Raw genomic sequence first — 22806 nt, 5'->3', positions numbered from 1 at the left:
AGAATTGTTGTATGTTATATGTTTATAGATGTATGTTTTATTTTAAGTAATTTAAATTTAATTTTTATAGATATGTTTTTTATCATTAATTTTTTTAAAGAAAAAAATATTATGTTTTATTTAACGTTGAGAAGCCGCGCGTGCTTGACGTCATCGGGTCTGAGTAGGAAATACGTTTGTGTGCGTGCATAAACAATGACAAAAAGGTATAGCATGATCTCATTCTACGCTCAATTAAATAATTGAGTGTCTCGGCAGTTAATTACGCTGAATGTTTTATTTTAATCAAAAGTTATCATTCAGTTGTACGATAGATTTTTGCAATACATTATTCATACTAAAGGATATCATATATAAAGGATGATCCAACTTTAGTTTCGGAGCTTTTTTTAAAAAAAAAACACAAATTTAAATATATCTTCGGATATTTTGTGTTAATCGAACATTTTATGCATTTCATTAATTATGAAAAATAATATCAGTTAAATGACTTCATTTTCTGTTCAAACCTAAGTTAATGAAAGTTCTAAAACTAATTATATAGATTTAGAACTTTCATTAGGTCAAGTCCAAAATATTTTGTGAGTGATGGTCAAATTATATTCAAAGACTTGTACTTGGATATTACACTGTTTTAAAAATATGATATTTATCTTTTCTGCTATTACTACGGACTTATTATTTTGTATAAGAGTACTGATCAATGGGAGGTCGCAAAAACAATTATCACTTCTCAGAAGCAAAAAATTCACGTCAAAAGCAAAAAAAAAGCATGTCGCTCGTTACTGAGCGTTCCCACTGCGACGGCGCCGACCCGGTTTTATTACTTTTGACTTCTTATAAGTGATAATTGTTTTTTGCGCTCTCCTATTGGTCAAAATTCGGTTAAGATGTGCTTCATTCGATTTTCACTTATTGTAAGTAGTAATATTGTTTTAAAAAGTCTTAATATGAACGCTAGATAACCGAGCTTTTCCGCTGCGATGACGACGGCGCGGTTTTATTGCTTTTAACGTGGATTCCCATCATGGACTGAATGCATGTCATTTAATGAAAAATACTATGAATCTTCATGAAATCGAAATATTAAAGAAACGATTACTTTGCCCTTCCTGAAAAAAGTTGAAACGATGTCCCTGCATTTGACATTTTGAACACACGTGATTATTGACAGCTGTCTGATTTACAGTGCTGAATCGAATTGGATCACCCTGCCAATATTACATGCTGATAATTTATTTTTCCAAAGAATATATCTAACTAGTGCAATTAGGTCTAACACAAGCAATAAAAAAAAGCAAGGGAGAAGCTGTAAGATATAAATTTACTAACAGTAATATTATAGTATTATTATAGCATAAAAGGACAAAAAAAGCGTCACGATGTTGACTAGACTTTTACCAAGTAGGTACTACATATATTATGTAAAATAAGCTAGCGAAAAAAAAATAAAGGAGATGTTTATAACCGTAATTTAATATCATATCTTCATATGAAAGATTGCTTCGACAAATATCATACTATGGACAAATATAACATATAAATACGTAAGTAATTGTAATGTACATACATACATATATTTACCGTTTAATATATCAAATTAATAAAAAAAAAATAATAAATTCCGTGCGTTTAAAAATATGTTGAGAATCATTAGTGTTGTGTAAATAACCATAGTGATCAATTTACTAAATAGTATTTACAAGGATAGAGCGAAATATTTTCTATTTTGTCATTGTAATCTTGTGTTTTTTTTTCAGATAGTGGTCCCAACATCTGGAACAGGTACAGGTTAAGCCAAGCAGTCATCAAGAATAATCAAGAGTGCAAATAATGGCCTTCAAACTGTGATTTAAAAATCTACTTTATATGTCAAAAAAGCAATACTATTAACACTACTGTACATATTATATTGTCTTCAATGGTTAAAAAATACTTTTTTACAAAGCTACCAAACGAACCGGTAAAACTTTTATTATCCGATGAGAGCAAACCAATAAAATGCTGCCTACTAAATGTTATATATAGCTAAACTCGATCCACATCATTGCCATAAAAGTAAATTAAATATTAAAAGTGAATTACTAATTTATGTAAATAAAAACAAGTAATTAAGTATAATATTTTTTATTTACAAATACGTAATATGTGTACATTTACATTAAAAAAATATATTTTTTAACAAATTGACTATGAGTTAATTTAACATCAGCTTTTAACTTTTTTCTCCTTTTTATGTTTCCAGATATTTACACATCTAACGTAAGGGGGTTCTAAGATTCCGTATCCTTCGATAAACTCTAAATTAGTCCCTTTGAACAGAATCAAATCGTCGGACTTTAACAATTGATCTTTCAGTTTAGTTTTATTGTTCTTTATAGCGCATATAGACTTCTTTCTAACCCCGTCAATCTTCTCGTGAATCTTCGTCCTGACGGCTTCGGTGGTCCTAGCGTCTTGCATAAAAATAGCGATGTTACGCAGTTCATCTTCGCCGTAAGTGACGTCGGGCGCCAATAGCAACTTCTGCGTTTCGGTTTCTCTTAATTTTCTAATCTTGTCCATCGTAGTTTTCAACTTGACCTCGTCGAAAAATGGATTCTCCATCAATCTTCTGATAAGATTCAAAAGTCTCAAAGTATCCGTAATTAAAAAATTAGCAAGATCGTTCCGCACCGGTTTAACTTCGGGCTTCTTCTGCTCGTTGAACAGTTCGCGTTTCTTCTCATCCGATACAAAACTTAGATTATTCAGCCTTTTCAAACATTCTTCACTAGCGCCGATACTAATTTTTTTAAATAGTACGTCAATCAAACTTGAAAATTCATCTTGTTGACTTTCAGAATAAGCCGAATTTTGAGTACTCTCGTGTAATTTATTCAAAATCGTAAATTCATCTATGTCTTTATTGTTAATTTGCATCAGCAGTTGCTTCATTATGCTCTCGTTCAACTCAGGAACCCTGCTGTTATAATAAACTTTACGCTGAGCACTCAAAAACTGGTCGCTTAATAACTTTTTAATCTCAATCAACTCCCAAACGTCCGATATGACACTAGACGTCAATACCATTCCATCTTCCGTTCCGTCGGAATCTTCTTCTTTACCATTCTGCTCCGTCGTATTCCTCTCTTGTTTCCGTTTCACCTTCTTCTTCGACGTTTCTTCAGATTTGCTTTCTACGCGCGATCTTTTCGGGACGTTATTCTCATTCAGCTGCAATTCAGACACAATTTCGCTCAAAACAGTATTTGGATTATGAGATTCATCAGATATGTGTTTATTTTTCCCTTTCCTCCTTCCCATTTTTTCTGTATGAACATAACCGCAATACTACGAAACTTTCATAAGCTTGATATACATTTAAACCGAGAAAAACCTTGTTTTATAATGATAACTCAACGAAGGAAGTGACATGCGCTTAACGCGTCCTCCAACCTATAAAGGCAGTGTCGCCATGCGCGTGACACGTTCGGTGTTGCCACAGAGAAAAACATTTCCCTCTTTATAAAATCAAAATTAATTTATCAAATATAATAAATTACATATTCATGCAATAAAATAAAGTGTATTTACACATTACACTATTTTGCCATAAAGATAAAATTTATACGCTTGTACAACAAATAAATTCAATTTATATGAAAATTACGATGACCGTACGGTGTTTGTCGAATATATTATATCTTTAATTCCAACTATTTTTAAGTAAAAAATTGTGTTTAATTAGGTAATGTAAGTGTATCATACTAATGTATATCACAAAATTGTAAAATATTTTAATTTAACATCATATTGACATCTGTGATATTTTTATTTAATTATTTTTTATACATATATGACGTAAAAACTAAATTTTCTCATTTTCTAAATTATTAAAATGAATATTAAAAACATTTTTTTTTTAATAGTCGTTTTATTACTTTTAATGACTACTTGTGGCAGTTGTATTCAGATTTAAATGTAATGATTTACTATATGCTATTAGTTTAATGTGAAGTAAAGAACAATTTTATAATGCTAAACAATATCAGTAATTTTGTATCAATTTCAATCAAATAATCCCGAAAAATTTGTGAAAATGGTCTAAGCAACAAAATTATTACTAATATTAATAAAAAATCATTATATTAAAGTTATTGAACTTTTATGACAAATATTATAATAACAAACCCCAACGAAATAAGGTATTATTAAATAATTATTGGCGAAAAAATATTTTATCAAATTATTATAAGAACTAATAAAAAAATCAGCGTATTAATTTTGCATATAAATTAAGGGGTAACCGGACGAAACAGAACATGTCGAACCAAACTTTAACAAAACAGGACATTGACAATTCAGAATAAGTTAAAAATAGATATATAATTAATTTTACATTGCCAGCTAATTATTGGATCAGTTAAATAAAATAAATTATCAGTAAATTACACATTTCTAAAATTCTTCATAAAATAAATGATCCGTAAATATGTATATACTCTATTCGCGTTAACACAGTCAGTTCGAGAGCTATCCATTTCATCATTATTCATAATTGAGAAAAATGGCAAGTTTGGGTTTACTATTAGCTCTAAACCACACGATACGTTCGATATACTTTCTTACTTAAACACAAATTTATTTATTTGGTTAAACGTTTTATTTATTTATATACATCACCTGTTTTCACCAACAGCGTTCTGCTACATAAATACGTTTTTAAATGATTGGGTGTGAGCGAACGTTGTTCTAAGCATTTATGTAAAATAAATCTTGTGAAGAATATATATAATCCCTTTTTTAAGTACGTTCTTTGCAGCGTTATTTATGGAGTGTTCTTTCACTGTTCTAATAAACGTTCACTCGCTACCGCTCGTTCGCACCTAACTAATTTAAATTTGAAAACATATTTATGTAGCAAAACGCTGCTGGGCGCCTTTTGTAGCCGCTAGGGCCAAACGCAGAAGAGTTCATAACCATTGGTTTCTGAGCGTGGCGCTGACATTCTAAACAAGTACCCACAAAAATGATGAAATATTGATGTTTTGCCCTTATTATTCGCTATTTTATTTATTTATTTAGAATCACATTTTGTAGCAAATAAATAATTTAGAAGAAATTAACTTTTCGCTACATAAATTCGTTTTAAAAATTTAACAGGTTAGCTGCAAACGAGCCTTGGTCAGAACAGTAAGCTCGCATGAATAACTCTATACAACAAACTTACTTAAAAATATCATTTAAAGTGTACATATATAAATAAATAAAATGTATAAGCAAATTTTACTCCCCTGAACAGCAAAGTATCTTTATTTTAATAACTGATCATTTATGGAATTATTTACTTATTAAAGAATTAGTTGCCAATGTAAAATTATTTATAAACCGATTTTTAGCCTTCTGGTTTTGATTCGACATAATAATGCGATCAGTAATAAAAATTACTATAACATTAAAATTGTAAAATTATCAATAAGAAATTTATTTTGTACAATACAATATTATACGAATCTTAGTGATTTTCATTCTTAGGATTACACTTCATAAAAGAAACCCACAAAAATTTAACTATATAATTAATACTTAAAAATATTAAGTTAATTAACTTTTATGTATATATTTAAAATTGAAATCTTGAGGCATAGTTAAAAATGTTCATATCGAAATAATCTTTTTAATCAAAAACATAGATGCTATAGAGAAAAACGATTCGTCAACAAGGAAATATTAGTATTAGCCAAGTATTTAAGGCTCAAAAATGAACGTAATTAAAACCTTAAACGTCAATACTTCTAATAAAAATAAAACTAGCAACAAAAAATTCTACATTATTTAAACGATTTTTGATGCAAAGAAAATAGTAAAATAAAATATAAATTTTATATTTCAATAATTATTTACATAAATAAATTCATCTCTCGATAGACACAAAAAAAATTTACTATTATCATTTGTTCTTCTTTTTTTTCTTTCTTTTAATGGGGATTTCTGCGGCATCTTCAGTGATTACCATTAATTCTACTTCGTTTACATTTTCTTCTGATTTCCGCTTCTTTTTAGATTTCTTTTCTTTCTTTACAGATTCAATATCTAAATCTTCATCATTCGTTTTTCGTTTCTTCTTTTTACTTACAGTTTCACATTCGTTCTCATCAGCATTATTCGCTTTTACAAAGCTAATTTGTTTAATCACATTAAACTCAGTTCCCTCTACGCTCTGTTTCCTCTTGCATTTCTTAGCTTTTACGAAGCTAATCTCTGTATTTAAACAACTACCCTCCAACTCATCCTTTTCTTCGCTTTTAAAACCAACAAAATTACTATGAACATTTTCTTTCACATTCGTACATTCATCGTTCCGTTTCCTCTTACTCTTCTTAGCTTTAACAAAGCTAATTTTAGTATTTAGATTATCACTTTCAGACTCATCCTTTTTTTCGCTTTTAAATCCCACAAAATTACTATATACATTCAGAGTGTTTTCATTACTGTCTTTCGATTCATCCTTGTCATTGCTTCGATCGGTAGCTTCGTCAGAGTTTCCACCGGAACCGGCGAATCCAACGAACGTAAAATCATCTTCATTCTTATCATCTCTATCGTTATCAGAATTCTGAGCAGAGCTATAAGCGGACATTTTAGACTTGAAATAATCATTGATGCTTCCGCCTTCTACAAACGAGTATCCCGGAATACTCGGTTTCGTTTCTTCCGGTTCTTCTTCAGATTGAACTTCTTCAACTTTCACTTCTTTACGCAGCGTCTTCTTGCCGAATATGTTAGCCAAATCTTTAGCACTGTATTGCGTTATATCTTTTCCTTTAGTAAATTTCTTGTAGTGTAATCTCGACTTGGATTTTTTAGACTTTTCTTCTAAAGAAGTCTCACTGTGCAGTTTATCAGTATCTACCGCACCTGAAAATACAAATAAAATCAAGCACTGTCTATAGATTACTCAAGTAACGAATAGATTGACACAATACCTCCGTTGAGCGACAGAAGTAGACCGTTGAAGCTGTCTTCGTGCTCAGTCCACTGATCATTCTTGTCTTTGAAGCCGAGACCCGATCCGTCGTCTTTGAGTTTGACCTTGATGTGATCGGTCATGCCGTCCTGGTTGGCTCCCAGTCCGTTTCCCTTCTGCCAACCCATCTTTTCCAGCATCTTCTGACCGAATTTATTATTATCTTCAGACCAATGAGTCTTTCCTCTTATATTTATAAACTTTTTCTTGCGACGCGGCTCGGCTAACATCGCCATTTTGTTTATTTGTTTATTCTACACTTCACTTTGATCGTTTTGTATATTTAAAATTCACTTTAAAACACTTTTGAGTCAATCGAAACCAGCAGAGCCGACTAACGCCAAACGCACGTGGGACGCAGTGTTGCCAACGTCCGCGGCCATCGAAAGCGAGCGGCTACCGAACGTACCACTTTTCGCCCGACAGTCTATACATACAATTAAAATTCAATAATAATATAAAAAAAACAATAATAATAGTATCGATTGTTTTCGCGGTCGAGCGAGCGGCGTAACGATCGGACAAACGCGCCGAAACAAGAAGCAAACCGCAAATGCGATCCGCGGGCAATTTTAATGATGATAATGTAATAATTTGCAAAGTGAAAAATAAAATACACGAAAAAGAATTTCCAATATCACGTTTTATATAATTTCAAAAATATAAATAACGTAATAAATTATTATGTCAGGCGATTGGGGATATTTTTCCGCCAAAGGATTGCTTTTTAACTGAAATGGTTAGGTGCGAAACGAAGCGAACGATGATTGAAATCAACTTTAAAACCACTTTTAAAGGAAATATTTAAGTAATAAGGAAGAATTTGTAAAATATAACCAAAGTAAGGAAATTTTCGCAAAAACAAGTTTTTGTTCACATACAAAACTTTTTCAGTAAATCCCATTAATTAAAAACATTTTTGAATAATCCACCAAAATTACATTGTAAAATATTCTTGCCACAAAGGTAAGATAACTCAATTAATATGTAAAATTATATGATAACTTTAGCTGTATCTTTAAATTATTATCGTTTTTCTCCTCACTATTGATTTTATAAAGTACTCAAACATATTTATTCATTGAATATTTATGACGTTTATAAGGAAGTATTAATATCTTAAACCGGACGAGGAATTGGGCTCTAAATTATAATTATGTAAAAAGAAAAACATGGTATGAAAACTGATACTGTAGTGTAGTGTAAAAACCACACGTATTTGAGTCTAATACAAAAAACCACACCTTGCAAAAAAAAATTCAACAACATATAACATAACGTTTACAAAAATATATTGGTGGAAAAAATCACAAATATGAATTATTTCAGTATTTTTTTCAAAAATATATTGAGTCTACTTAAATACTTAATTTTTCTGATATATGGATTTCTTTTTGTATATGCTTTTAGTATTTTTAGTTGAGTGACACATAGACGCATAGTTTCCTAGTAATTTAATTTTTTGCCACAAAGATTTTTTGTATCTCATTTATTCGCATTTCTGCTATAATGGCCATTTAGCATTATAGCTCGGATTGACATTAACAAATGTTTCTTAAATAAAATATGAGCAGTATATGCAACTATTACACATAAAACATAGAATCGATAAAGAATCCATTTTCAACAAAGAACTGAATTATAAACAGATCCCAAAGCCATCTGTCTGTCGACAGTTTTGTTAAAAGCCCTCAAGGAATAGACTGCTATAAAAAACTGCAAAAAGAAGGGCAAAACAACAAACATTGGACCAATTTTTTATAATATGTTCTTCCACAACAGCGGATGATGCTTATTACTCGTATCATGCGATTCTTGCGCATAATTTATTTATTATATGCAATGAAAATGTTGGTTTATTAAACTAAATAAAAACCAAAAATATAAGTACAAATAAATTTAAAAAAAAGATTAATTTATCTACACAATTTAAAAAAACATATATACTTGAATTAACGCTAACGGGTTTTTAAATTGTTTGAGAATATTTATATTAAATTAAATTTAAACATACTTTTTTATCAAAATTTACACTTCTACATATTACAAAATACAATAATTTTTATAAAGACATATTTTTATAAATTAAATTATATAAAAAACAGCTTATTGGAATTGTATTATTATAATAATTCACATGTTGTAAAACGTTAAAGCTGACTTTAGTATTAATCTGTTTGAGATTGGTATTAAGTTATTAATAACCCTTTACGGTAAAATTTAATTATTCCACCATAACACGTGTAGTTCCAAAGTATTGTAAAACTCAAGAATATTGTCGATTTTGTGTAGTTTTTATTAAATACATGAATAAATGTATTGCATAAATAAATTTTGCATAAATTTTGGCTCTCCCCTTTTATCATTTCTGATAAAGTTGTCGCAAGATTATTTTTAAATGCAAAAGAAGATAATTTTTAAATGCAAAATAAGTGTTATGTATTAGCATATTATTTTACTAATATTATAGAGCATTTGCTTTATAATATTAGTTACAAACAATATAAACAAATCAATTAGCTCCAGACATTTTCCTCTGACATTTTTTCATAATATCTATTGAAAAAATAAGACAGTAAGTTCAAAATTTAGAATGTATACTTGAATTAACCACAAATATTATCATACAAATGTTTCCCATGAAACAAATACATTCCAATATAAAATTATAATACACAGCCGCTATCTTTATTCTCACGATTGGTCATGGTTCAAAAACTATTATTTTATTAACAACTCAAAATATATTTGTTAAAATTAAAGTATAATAATTTACATAATCGGAAAAATAAGATAGATAAGCAAAATGTGGGATAGATGCGATAACGAATTTGTTTAAAAATTGGTTAAATTTAACAAAAACAGAATCGTAAAAAAATGCTAATAAGCATATGTTAAATGAAATCACAAATTTACAGGATCAATTGAATGTCAAGTTCGATCGAATGTCAAGGTTATTCTATTATAACGGTATCGTCGCTTACACAATAAAGAATGTTTTAAAAGGGATCTACATATAAACAAAATTTATGGATATAAGCAATCTATATAAGATAAAATTGAGAGGGTAAAGCATTTAAAATACCGAAGTAGTGTGGTTTTAATAATATAATAATCAAATTCGAAGTGCTATGCCTATCAGTTAAATTATATTTTCGCTAGTAGAAATATATATATCTACTGGTGAAAATGTATTTGGACTTCACTAGTGAAAATATAGCTTTAAATTATATTTTCACTAGGTTTAAATGTATTCCAATATTTTTTTTTAAATGTATTTTTTATTTTTGCGTATAACTTAAGAATTTCTGTTTTAGAGTCAGGGACGTCATTCAGGAGGGGTAAAAGTTCGCCGGTTAGTGGTCGTTTTAGTGGCACGCATTTTTTGGCCAAATTCAATGGGAGCAACTGGCCGTCAATATCATGCGATTTAACGCCGTTGGAGCACCTAAAAACCCAACATCCACCAAGTTATAGGCGAGATACCGCCCGAAATGTACGAAGAAGTAGTTGAAAAGTACATCGAAAGAATCGGTTGCTGCAAAAGGTCCAGAGGTGGCCATTTGAATAAATATCTACAAATTTGTGTTTCTTAAAAAAAGGTTGTAAACTGAAATTGGATATGATATTCTTCAGTATAAAAAATGTATCGCAAAAATCTATCGTACAACTGAAGGACTACTCTCGATTAAAATAAAACATTCAATCTATTATATGGCACAAAATAATAAATATAAGACAATTGATACGTCAATATCAACTTTACAATTCGAAATTTATTGCTTTCAAAAACGGTAATTTAATTTATTAAAAGAAAATATGTACGTAAATGTAAAAAACAAACCTTTTTAGATTGACAACCATAGATAATAATTTATACGTCTAGGTTTTGAACAGCTGGTACAGACTGGTCAAAAAATTGTTTCTAAAATCCATCGATGGATTAACAAATTATAGTAAGTTAACAATTCCAGGTAAAATGAATAGGAATTACTAATCTTTTTACCAAAAATAGAAAATATATTGGGCATGACACAAATGCCATAAATGACTGTAATGGTAAAACTATTTTGGGCATATTAAAGGTTAAAAACAAATGAAAATTGATAGTTCGGATTATACGTGCACTTCCTCCCCAGCATTAGCCCGGATAATCAACAGTACATATACTATATTTTGCGATTATTTGAATGTGTATTATTTTCATAAATAATTTGCTAAAATACTGAAATTTATTTTAAAAGTGTTTAATTTCAATTTATTTCCAAATGTTTTTTATTTATCATACACCACTAATGTCATTACTGTCATACCGTTAGACCGGTAAGTGTTGAAAACAATGTAGATAACAAGGGATCTATTGGAATAATTATATTAGAAATAAAATTTGTACTTATATTTAAATATAACTAAAATGTAATCACTTTATTTATAATTTGATTCGTTGTACGTAATTTGGCTGTGAAGCGAGGTATGTGATTATAGGTACTATTTCACTTCAACTTTATAAATGTGTGTAGATTTATAGGTTATGTATTACAAACAAAACGAAACAATAAACAATCACAATTCACTCGTTTCACAAGAACATTGATTGTTTCGAAACACAACACAGGATTCGCGGAAAAAGCGACAGCGATAAAGAAATATGAAGAAAAAAAAGTGTTTTATATTGCGCAATCGTTTTGGGCGCGGTGTGGCGGTGTGGCGGTGTGGCGGTGGCGAAAAAGTTTTAGCCGGCCGCGTAACTGGTTTGCCGACGGTGGGGCGGGTGAACCTAACGCGACGAACCGGTCGACGGATGCGGGTGTTGTTTGGCGCGAAAACGAAAGTTCGGAGCGGGTCCGGGGTCTGACCTGGACGGGGGCGGCCGAGGATAGCGCTGGGGCGGCGGCCGAGGCTGCGGCCATGCCCCGTCAGCCGTCGAGAGGCTCTGCACGGCGGCGGATAGCTGCGGAGCGGCAGCGACGGCGAGACGCGAGACGAGAGCGAGCGAGACGCAGACTCGGCGGCCGCGGCAGGACGCAGGTTGCGCCGCTCTCCCACTACTCGGGGCGACAGGGCCGCATCGGTAGCGCGTTCGAGGTCGCCGAGCTGCGCGGAGAGAAAGAGGACGGCCGAGGTCGAGATCGAGAGCGAAATTAAGACGTCTCCTCTCCTCTCTCAATTTTCTCATTCTGAATCATATGAACTTGCTGTTAACCGAATGTAAAAAACATTTTTTTTCAGAAAACCTTGTGCAATAACAATTATTTTTTACAATAAATTATATTTTAACAGCCGTAAAAGTGGCAAAAGTTTATAATATGTTTTTCTACAGATAACAGAAGTACGCTGACTTTCAAAGGGAGCAGTCTTAAAGCGTTTGTGGGAAAAGAAGAAGTAAGAAGAGAAGTCGCGCTAAAAGATCTACTCTTGGAACACTATTTTACATATGAATATTTCAGATTCGAGAAGTCACGATTATGGGCACCATTAAAATATTACAAGCATTCTTACCTAAGATACCAATCTGGAAAAAGGAATAAAAGCTTGTGCTTGACCAATATGAGTTTGAAGTATAACTTTTTTGATAAGAAATATTTGCGAGCACTTAAAAACATTAGAAGTTATTTATAAAAATGATTAAATTCCAATTTTCTATTTTTTTTAATAATAAAAAACACACAGAAATACATACAAACGTCGCATGGCGCATATTGCTCCATAATCTGTCTGAACTTTAATATTAGACGGGTTTAAAAATATTATAGCTATCGTTACTGATATTACTAAGGATTTCTGATAAGAGAGTATTGGTCAAAGTAAATTGAAATCGAATTTTGGTCAATAGGAGGGTGCAAAAATAATTATCACTTCTCAGAAGGCATAAATTCACATCAAAAGCAATAAAATCGTGTCAGCGTCGTCGCAGTAGGAACGCTCGGTAACGAGCGTTACCACTTTTTTTTCGAAAATCTCTTGAAAAAATCACTAGTAACGGTGTAATACTCCTCAAAAATATTATAAAAAAGGGGCCTATAATTAAGCATTGAAGTACGCCAGCAGATGATAATCAGGGATTTGCCAGATTATATTAAATTTAATATTAGTTTATAAAGTATCATTTACTGCTCCTATGGACATTATACTGATTCACAACTATTTATATTCAAAATAATTATTCATAAATCCGTTTTCAATCAAATCTAAGTAACTAACCTCCTGTCTTTCATCAAAACAATGTCATAATCTCTTGATGCGGGAATTTAAGTAGATGTTGCATATACTAATTTTGAGAAGGCTTTTTACAAGGTTTGCTATGGGTTATCAGTAAAAAAATATCGGGCCTCGGTTGTTCAGATGATCTAGCTCGATTATTAGTCATTTAATTGTAACCTATGGCGGACAATATTGTCAAAAGAATATTTTACCCCCTTGGATGTTCTTCAAGGGTTTTAATCTGAGCCCTCTGTTATTTGTGTTATTTATTATTGACATAAATGCAGCAGCTTAAAAACTCAATTTCTATTTTTTTAGATGCATTTGTAACTTAGATTATCTATGGAGAATCTAAATTATCTTGAAGAGAGAATGATCCGTCAGAAACTGCTATATTGTGTCATTTTCCCGATCACATTCAAACGTTCTGGCTTGGTAGACTTCTACTAAAGATCTCGGAATCACTTTTGAGAACAAGTGGAGATTCTCTCTACGCGTAAACGACGAATGCGAAAAATATTTGTGTCTTTTATCAAACCTTGAATCGGGATCTAAAATTTGAAATCCCTAAATAATCAAATACTCAGTGGCGTAGCTAGAATTCCGGGTCTTTATTGAGCTGATATTTATTGTTTTCACATGTTCAACTTAGTTCTTAGCTATTCATGAATATATACATTTTTCAGCGCATTCAGTTTAAGAGCCACACGAATAGACCTTCCATCGCGAAAATGCCGCGTTTTTTTAGCATCGTGACGCATTGGGGTAACCTGTTTTAATTTAAATAAATAAATTTATGAGTTATAGTTTGAATTAGATCAATTAGTTTATCTATAAGATAATTATATAATTGGATTCCTGAAGTTATACTGTGTTTCGCATAAAAATCTGAGTAGCACACTGATAGATTAAGAGAGAGAGGGGTGGGGGCAGTCGGAGGAAGGCGCTCTCGAGACTCAAATCCAAAGAATTAGTGAATAGTACATCATCACAAGATTATATCACGACAGATCACAGCAGACAATAATTTGCCGACCCTCCAGCGAAGACTCGTTGACATTTAAGACCAACTATTTCAACTTCACCACCTGATAACGGTAGCTTAATTTACATTAATATGCGGTATTTTTTATATGCTCACATAAATAAACTGTTACCAACTTTTTTCCTTCGGCCTTAAAACCCGTAAGCATATAGTTTTTAAGTGATATTTTATTTTAAGGAAATCATAGGTTCATTTGACGGTATTGTACGATTTTTTTCTAAAATGTTAATGAAGTTTTTTAATTACGTTATTTAGGAACGAGACAATGCTATTAAAATGATAACTTTTATCTTCGCGCAGTGAAATTATTCTCATATACTTTGATTTTATTATCAATTTGATTTAAAGGACGTGTCGAGCTTTATTTTGCTTTTTATAAGAGGAAATACATAAATTATAATCCAAAAACATTAGCTTACATTTGAAGATAACGACTGAATAAACATCAACAAATACCTCTAATGTGTATTTAGACCAGAAACGTAACTGACTCATTAGTCATTATAAAAACGTTAGAAGTATGCAAACGTGCCAGTTTGCAATTTGACACAATGTTTATTGAAGGTAAAGCATTTAGGACTACCAGAAGCGATAAATACATAAACAAACAATCACAACAAGGTCGATTCACACAGAGGCGGTTTAGGCGAAATGACTGATGAATCGAAACTTTGCCTATCGAATCTTTTCCAAGTTCAGAAAAATCAAAAGAAAGCCACACCTGACGCTCGACAGGTGCGACCCTAGATGGAATGTGATCCATACAATATCCAATGCGGCCCTGGGCGCGTATAGCTCACTGCCTCCGACGATTATTCCTACCTGCTTCGGCCCGAGGGGCGAGGGGCGCGGAGGCGGAGGCTTAGGAAGGTCGAACTTTTTACGAGTGGACTCGCGGGGATTCCTCCTTCGCCCCACGGTTTATGTAAATCAACCGATACAATATCCTCAGGGTTCCGAGAGATTCCCAGATTTTTGGGAAGCAGAAAATATTTGTGAAAAAAACATGATAGATGAAGATAAGCGCCTACGCCCCCAGCGAGCGGTGTCCGTTTACGTCGAGATAGCGATGGTGTTTTGTTACACAGAGCTGCCTAGAAAAGAGGTTATGGTGGTCGAATCCTGGTAAATAGCCGACCGCGTGGGACTTCTACTTCTAGGCTTTCGGATAGGAAAGCCTTACAGGATTTCCTGGTCATTGAGAATTTTTAGAAATCTAGCGACATTCAATATTTTTGCACATGTTTTCTAAGAAACCCATGATGATTTCGCGTGCCTAAATTTTAGCTTACCTTATATAGGAAATACAGATAATCTTTGATTTACAGATAATAACACGCAAGAATATTTTACTAAGCATATAGAATACCAGAAATAAAACATATTGATCTGCATTGTGCTCTTTAGTAACAGCCAGAAATAATTAAATGTTCTGTCAAATTTTGTAATAATAGAGATGACGTCTTATAGGCAATTTATAATGATGGCCAGCGTTTCAACTACTACCATGTTAATACCAACAATCAGCTAGATATTAAGTTATTATTCAGTGTTCGTTTACAAACCACTGTATTTATAAGTAAAATTAAACATAATTTTTTTTCAAAAATCAATTCATTGTAATTATAGTTATACACGGCGGGCCAATAGTCACGTTACCATTTAACTTTAATGGGATTAAATATTAATTACTTTTTATTTTATTTTCTAAAAATACAAGTTCGGAAAATATAATATAAGGGCCTAGGGAAATATTCAACGAGTACAGAATATCTTTAATGAAAAACTAGGTACATCCACATTCTCAGTGCTCTTAAAATACTTATCGCGACGATGACAAAACGATTTTATTGTTTTTGACGTGGATTTTTTACTTCCGAGAAGGGATAATGATGTTTTGCGCTCTCCTTTTGGGCAAAATTTAGTTTATATGTACAATAAAAAGTCTCACTACGCATACTAGATAACCGAGCGTTTTTACTGTGATGGCGACGGCACGATTTTATTGCCTTTGACGTAGATTTTTTACTTCTGAGACGGGATAATTGCGTTTTGCGCTCTCTTATTGGTCAAAATTCTGTTTACAATTGTTTAATTCGATTCATAGATAATATATTTATAAAAAGCTAAATAACTGAGCGTTCAAACTGCGATGGTGACGGCACGATTTTATTACTTTTGACGTAGATTCTTAACAGAATTCGAATACAAAACTGCATGTCAAATAATTAAATACTATGAATCTAAAGTAGTGAGCTAATTTTACGTATTTTTCTGTAATTATTTATTATTTATTATTAATTTATATTGCATTTATAATAAATTACATAAAAAAAGTGATTCTTAACGTTTTATTGCCTTGATTTATTTTACTACTTTTTTGTATTAGCTTAGTAATTTATTTTACATCTTTTTTTATATATTATTCGGTTTTGTGGATTTTTTTTATATCATTTTAGAGGCTCTCAATTTTTTTGTAACATTATTATGAAATATTTTTTTTATGTATATTTATTTTGTATTTTTTATAGAAATTACTTACATTAAATCAAATGTTTTTTATTCAATATTTCTTTAGTTATGTATGTAAATATAACCTGATAAACAGTGAAAGAACGGCCACCGTACATGTACGGCGATACCGCTCAATGAGTTGATGTGACGGAAATATTAAAAAAACGACCATTGAGCGGTCACCTTTGTCCTCCTGGAAAAAGTTTAAGCGACGTCCCCGAGCAGATTATCCCATCATCCTCCTGGCATCAAACAAAGCGAGATTTCCGAAGCAAAGCTAAGCGAGCGCCAGGATGCGATAATTGTCGTCCCCGAAGCCGGTTAATTCATATACCTGAGCAATCGAAAGGTGTATTATATACACTACTGACTACGTATACATCCGTAGGTATAAGAACCGTCGACTACTACTATGCAGAGGCGAGCGTGCCTAATCGCATTTGACTGCATTCCGAGCTCCGAACAATGCGTTTTATATCGAAAGTGTCATAGAAGACTCTGTGCAACGATCAAAACACAAACGATAGGTACCAGAGTCCGAAGCACTGACTCATCGGAAGGTTGCGCGGATTCTAAGAAAACGGAGATGGAATTTGAAACATTGGCATCGCTTCCGTTGCTCTTGGCTCCTGTCGGTCCTCGATTTGGACAATAACAATAAAAAACGCATTAGAGACCGCAGTTTTTTTGGTGAGGCGTTCCAGATGGTGTCCGAAATTACCTTTCGATCTTCTTATTGTGACAACAAAGAAAGGTCACCTCTCGTGACTAATAAATATCTTAAAATGGAATGCAGTTAAAAATTCATCTACTCTACAGAAACAAATTAGAACCTATTTATAAAGTATACAAATAGTAAAACTCATTTTAAAAATGCTCACGTTAATGTCACGGAACGTATTCAATTATGCATTTATGCATTTCTGAGAGCACTTGGACCGTGACAACAAATTGTCATGCTCATGAAAGCAGGGTGACGCCCTAGTCACCGTAGCCGGATTTTATCAAGTATGATAACAATGAAAAAATATAATAATACCACCTAGCATCGCTGCATTCCAACAAGTGCGTATTGATTCATTAATTTGGATTTGGATTTTTTTGTAAGGTTGAAAGTCTTCCAGAAACACTTCTTCCAGAAAGTGTCTTTATAACGAATGATGGTACTTGTAAAGGTTCAATCAATATAAAATCAATTTTTTTTTGTTCAAAATAGGATGTCTGTTGTAGCATGTAATTTTTCATAACTGACAAGATAATGGGCGAAGAAGAAGCCACTAGTTACTCAGTTGAGTTCTGAAATTTATAGAATCTAAGGGGAGAACTACAGCACAAATCAATAGGACAGTATACCTATTATGTTGCTAAAGAATTTGGAATGTTATAAAGACATACAGTAATTTGTCTTACCTTCACAATGAAAATACATAAGTCGCAAAGACAGTCACTCAACGTGACAGATTAATGTTTTTTCATTGTCAATTTTATGTCGCAAAACATACAAAATATATGCCAGTAGATAGAAATAATTCAACAAATGCCTTAGTTAAAGGATACCAATATAAAAAAGCGTACATACTCAAATCGTCTGAATACATTGTCACATTGGAAATTCCTCTCATTAATGTTTCTATTAATAAAGTAATTCGTAATTCTAAATTGAATTATTCACTAAAGACCATAAAATATTCCTTAAAATAGATTCCATCAAGGATTGTATAAAATTACAATTTGAGGTTAGAATCTGTGTGTGGTCCATTTAGCGTCAAAAAAATTCTAAACCATTTAAAAAAAATTAAAACTGGTATTGTTTATGACCAACAATTAATTTTACTCCATTTTTAATAACTTATATGTTTAAACACTATGAGTAACAGTAATCATAACTAGACCAGTTCGAAGGCCTTAGTTTTCTTCAGCCGTCTTTTCAAGTTGTCCACATTGAGCAGATTACTGTCTCGATGTTGACGTGCTGTTGGAGCTTCGCTTCATGTTTAGCAGCAAAAACGTTTTCTAGTACTGGCGACGTCTTAGACACCTACGTCACAATGCATGTCTCTATCGTGAACATACTCACAATGTTTCGTAGCACTTTATTTTGAAACTTGAAAAGAAAATCCAAAACATTTAGCATAAAAAATGTCATTCCATGACATATTCTGGAGCAAAAATGCTTAAATTTAAATATAAAATAAGTAACAATGTGCTTCATCGCACAGAAGTGATAACCGATTTTAATGTTATTTCACGGGGACTAAAAATTCGATCGTCATATAAAAAACATATTCAATAACGCATTAAAAATGTTCATATTTGTCTCGACTATCTAGCGTTAATATTAGGAGTTTTTATAACAAAATTACGAATTACAATAAGGGAAAATTTAATAAAAGATATCTTAACCAAAGTTTGATTAATGGGAGAGCGCAAAAAACAATTATTCCTTCTCAGAAGTGCAAAAATCCACGTCAAAAGCAATAAAATCGTGCCGTCGCCGTCGCAATGGAAGCGCTCGGTTATTTGCGTTCATATTGAGACTTTTTATGATATATCTAAATCAAATTTTCACCATTAGGGGAGCGCAAAAAATAATTATCCCTTATCAGAAGTCAAAAATCAACGTAAAAAGCAATAAATTCGTGCCTATATAACGTTCGGTTATATAGCGTTCATATTGATACTTTTTATAATACATCAAAACCGAATTTAGACCAATAGGAAGGTGCAAAAAACAGTTATCTCTTCTCAGAAGTCAAAAATCCACGTCAAAAGCAATAAAATCGTGCCGTCGCAGTGGGAACGCTCCAACACGATTTAATTTCACTAGCGCCTATCACTTAAATTAAATTTTCGCTAATATAAATACATATCTACTGGTGAAAATATATTTTGATTTCACCATTAAAAATATAACTTCACGGAAAAATACACATTCACTGTAACATTTATACAGCGCATGTAAATAAATAATGTTAAGTATGTAAATGTATATATTACTACATATGGAAAGGTTAAAATTATATAATTTTACTAGCATCTGCCAGATAAATTATATTTTCACTGATAAAAATATATGTCTACCGGTGAAAATGTATTCCAATATTATACCCCACCAGCCCCTTTTTGTGTGTTTTGTATATTCACTGCATGATTCTCTAGTTTTGATCTAGCATTGTCTCAAATGAGGAAATATAAATATTATTAATTTTTATTTCACACTAGATTCCTAAAATTAATGCTGGGATATGATTCACTTAAGTCGCGTCAACGAGTATACTTGGAAACGCACTTTTCAAAGTACTGATAGGAAATATACACAATCCGAAGATTCTGGAAGAACTTTATTATATATGAGCTAATCTAATTGTTCTGTAAATATTTTTATTTGTATATTGGTTTTTTTTTATACAAAAAAATAGAGAAAGGTAGTCCAAATAATTAGAGAAAACCAGAATAAATCTAGCCAATCAATGGCTGTGAAATGACAAGGATGATTTATAAAAAAAATGTTTACTCGCGGATGTCGTCTATGGCGAGATCTGCTCGAAGATCGACCCTCTCTCGAAGAAGATCTGTGTCTTTCCTCCTCTCTACGCATCCGGTCGCCTTCTTTCCTGGTCATCTTGGACTCGGAAGCTAATCGCCCACTCTTCGCATCGGAAGCCACAAAAGATCGGGGGCAACTCGCGAGCACAAATGTCAAGTGTGGACTAATGTGATAAATCGATTAGAGGGGTCGACGGCTCGATCGGAAATGGACTGTGGATGAGCGGATGTTGCACAGTTCTGTACGAATCATTGTGTGTAATCCCTAAAATTGTGTCGTGCTACATTATCGCATCCGATTACTAACAGGGCTGAGCTAAAATATTACTAAATAATAATTTAAAAAGCAATGTAAAAAATAAAAACAGGGCTGAGCTAAAATATTACTAACTAATAATTTCAAAAGCAATGTAAAAATAAAAACACAGCTGGATGGCTTGTGCAAGATGAGCGTTCTTCAGTTCTGACGTCTTGGATTCGACGGACAAGAATAAGGGACGTGATCGTGTATGTCTATAGCACTCTAAAGGTCGCAGATAGAAGTATTTATTGAGTAGACGCTACGCCCAGTTAAAGACAGAGTTTAAAGTTAAACCAACGACAGTATTTTTATTAACAAATATTTGCCTACAAATGTCTTTAATTTAAATTTAAAAGAATCAGCCTGGCAGAGACAGTATTTGTTTTTTAGTATTTGTTTTTTTATTATTATTCATAATGATATTCTCTATGAGCTAAAATATCTCATTATTAAAGAATATTTCTCATCTAATATGTACGACTTTGCTCGATTTAAATTAATCATTACGATATACATACATCCGTAAGATTAGAAAAATATAGGAAAACCTAATCTGCGATGATCGTTCGGGGTCATATTAATATATTAATTCACTAATTCTGACATAAAAGACACAATCGAATTTGCAAAACACAAAGGTTCATATGGGATTCAACCCCAAGTATTTCGGATACAAGTCAATAACTATACTACTGGTCTAATTATATATTTTTGGTCAGTATATTTTTTTTTACAAAAATATATAAAGTTGAATATGAAAAATTCTGTACGCGATAAAATATATATTTTTTATTATTCATAAATTAAAATTCAGCTAATAAAAATAAACTTTTATTATGTATTTACAATACAACAGTAGTTGAGGAACTTTCTGATTATTACCCTAAAATATATAACTGTACATATATTACTTCATAGACCATAGGTGATCATAATATTTTTATACCTCCCTTTTCTAACAGTAAAATATTAGTAATATACTCATTTTAAATACATAATAAAGACCTGATAATTTCATCAACTTGTTTTATTTTATATTTATATTATTTTTAGACTCATATACTACAATTAATATTATTTTGTATATATATATATATATATATATATATATATATATATATATATATATATATATATATATATATATATATATATATGTAGGACGTGGACAAGTCTACTCATTGTAAAATATCTTTGTGACTTAAAATGACTTTACCCAAGTGTTTCACTGGTCCTTCGATGCCTCACTAAGGCGGCCTTCCCATGAGGGTTAAGATCGTACGTTAATAAGTACGCCTTTAAATTTGTTGCCTTTAATTATATGATATGTATTTTAAACTTAAGGTCAGTTTTATGTTGACAGATGGTCAGATACATGGTCATTGCCAAGATTTTAATGGCCAACTAAAGAACAAATAAATAATGAGAATTTAAATTGAATAATCAATAATTAAAGCAAAATAATCAGTATTTTGTAGCGATGATGATCGATAATTACAATAAATTGTCGGGTTTTAAATTATATGCTACTCTAAACTGTCATTTGATTGGCGTGATATATGTAAAAAAGCGACTTTCACTGTAACTTTAAAGGTCTAAAATTAATCATAGTTTTTTTAACTTCCATTAGATTAATTCGTTTTTTAACCAAATTTATATTAAATACTGACCAATAAAGCTAGGTATACTGAACATTAAAGTTAAATAATACTGACCATTAAACTAAATAACTGACCAATTTAATACAGGTTTTTTAATAATTGTAGGTATTGTTTGCGTACTGATTGACTTATCCAGTTGTAACGCATTGGGCTCATACCTGTTGTGTTACAATAGAAAGAAAAAAAGCATAACGCGCGCTAACTTCTCAAGGAGAAAAATTTCAACATTCGCTTTAAAGAAAATGTTAACGTTAATATATATTTTTGGTAAAGAAAATGTGTATTGAACGTCTTATTTATAAATCGCTATTTTTGTGTTAATTGCTAATATAAAGTTCACTGATTTTATTTAAAAAGACCACTTGTTCAGGTCTATGAAACATCTTATGAGGAATAAAAATTAAAATCAAATAAGCACTAGAGGACATTTTTATTATTGATTTGTCTAAAAGATAAAAGAAGATTGTAGAAAAATATAGAAATTATGATATATAAAAATTATTGAAATAAATTGCTCAAAATACAAACT

General features: G+C 31.6%; 2 protein-coding genes across 28 annotated transcripts in view; both read right to left on the bottom strand.

Annotated features, from left to right (window-relative positions):
- The window catches only part of pyd (zonula occludens-like protein polychaetoid), a 72641-nt gene that overhangs the window by 25097 nt on the left and 24738 nt on the right, over positions 1–22806 (bottom strand). For 2 of the 27 annotated variants that reach the window (XM_088183580.1, XM_088183581.1), the window contains exon 1: positions 11866–12186. The exons of 24 other annotated variants lie outside the window; for them this stretch is intronic. In XM_088183580.1, the coding sequence (XP_088039706.1) occupies positions 11866–11919 (54 nt within the window). In that variant the 5' untranslated portion in view covers positions 11920–12186. Of the gene's footprint in view, positions 1–11865; positions 12187–20283; positions 20574–22806 lie in introns of those variants that run through there. One more of the 27 variants, XM_088183578.1, reaches the window with a different exon arrangement.
- LOC148236293 (uncharacterized) lies at positions 5852–7371 on the bottom strand. Its single transcript, XM_088183611.1, has 2 exons — positions 6969–7371; positions 5852–6900 (listed from the first exon to the last, which is right to left on the bottom strand). Exons 1-2 carry the CDS (start codon positions 7243–7245, stop codon positions 5933–5935), a joined length of 1245 nt encoding a protein of 414 aa, XP_088039737.1. The 5' UTR covers positions 7246–7371; the 3' UTR covers positions 5852–5932.

Source organism: Plectrocnemia conspersa, unplaced genomic scaffold, assembly GCF_051122295.1.
Source record: "Plectrocnemia conspersa isolate PC_06_02 unplaced genomic scaffold, ASM5112229v1 ptg000003l, whole genome shotgun sequence".
Taxonomy (NCBI): Eukaryota; Metazoa; Arthropoda; class Insecta; order Trichoptera; family Polycentropodidae; genus Plectrocnemia; species Plectrocnemia conspersa.
The sequence above is the reverse complement of the archived record's forward strand: the minus strand, read 5'-3'. Positions and strand labels throughout refer to the sequence as shown.

What these genes read in the sequence shown, in the direction of transcription:
- LOC148236293 (XM_088183611.1), bottom strand. Translation starts at nt 7,245, where the DNA reads ATGGCGATGTTAGCCGAGCCGCGTCGCAAGAAAAAGTTTATAAATATA. An exon ending in ACTTCTGTCGCTCAACGGAG is followed by an intron (nt 6,901 to 6,968) that starts GTATTGTGTCAA and finishes TTGTATTTTCAG; the next exon opens with GTGCGGTAGATACTGATAAA.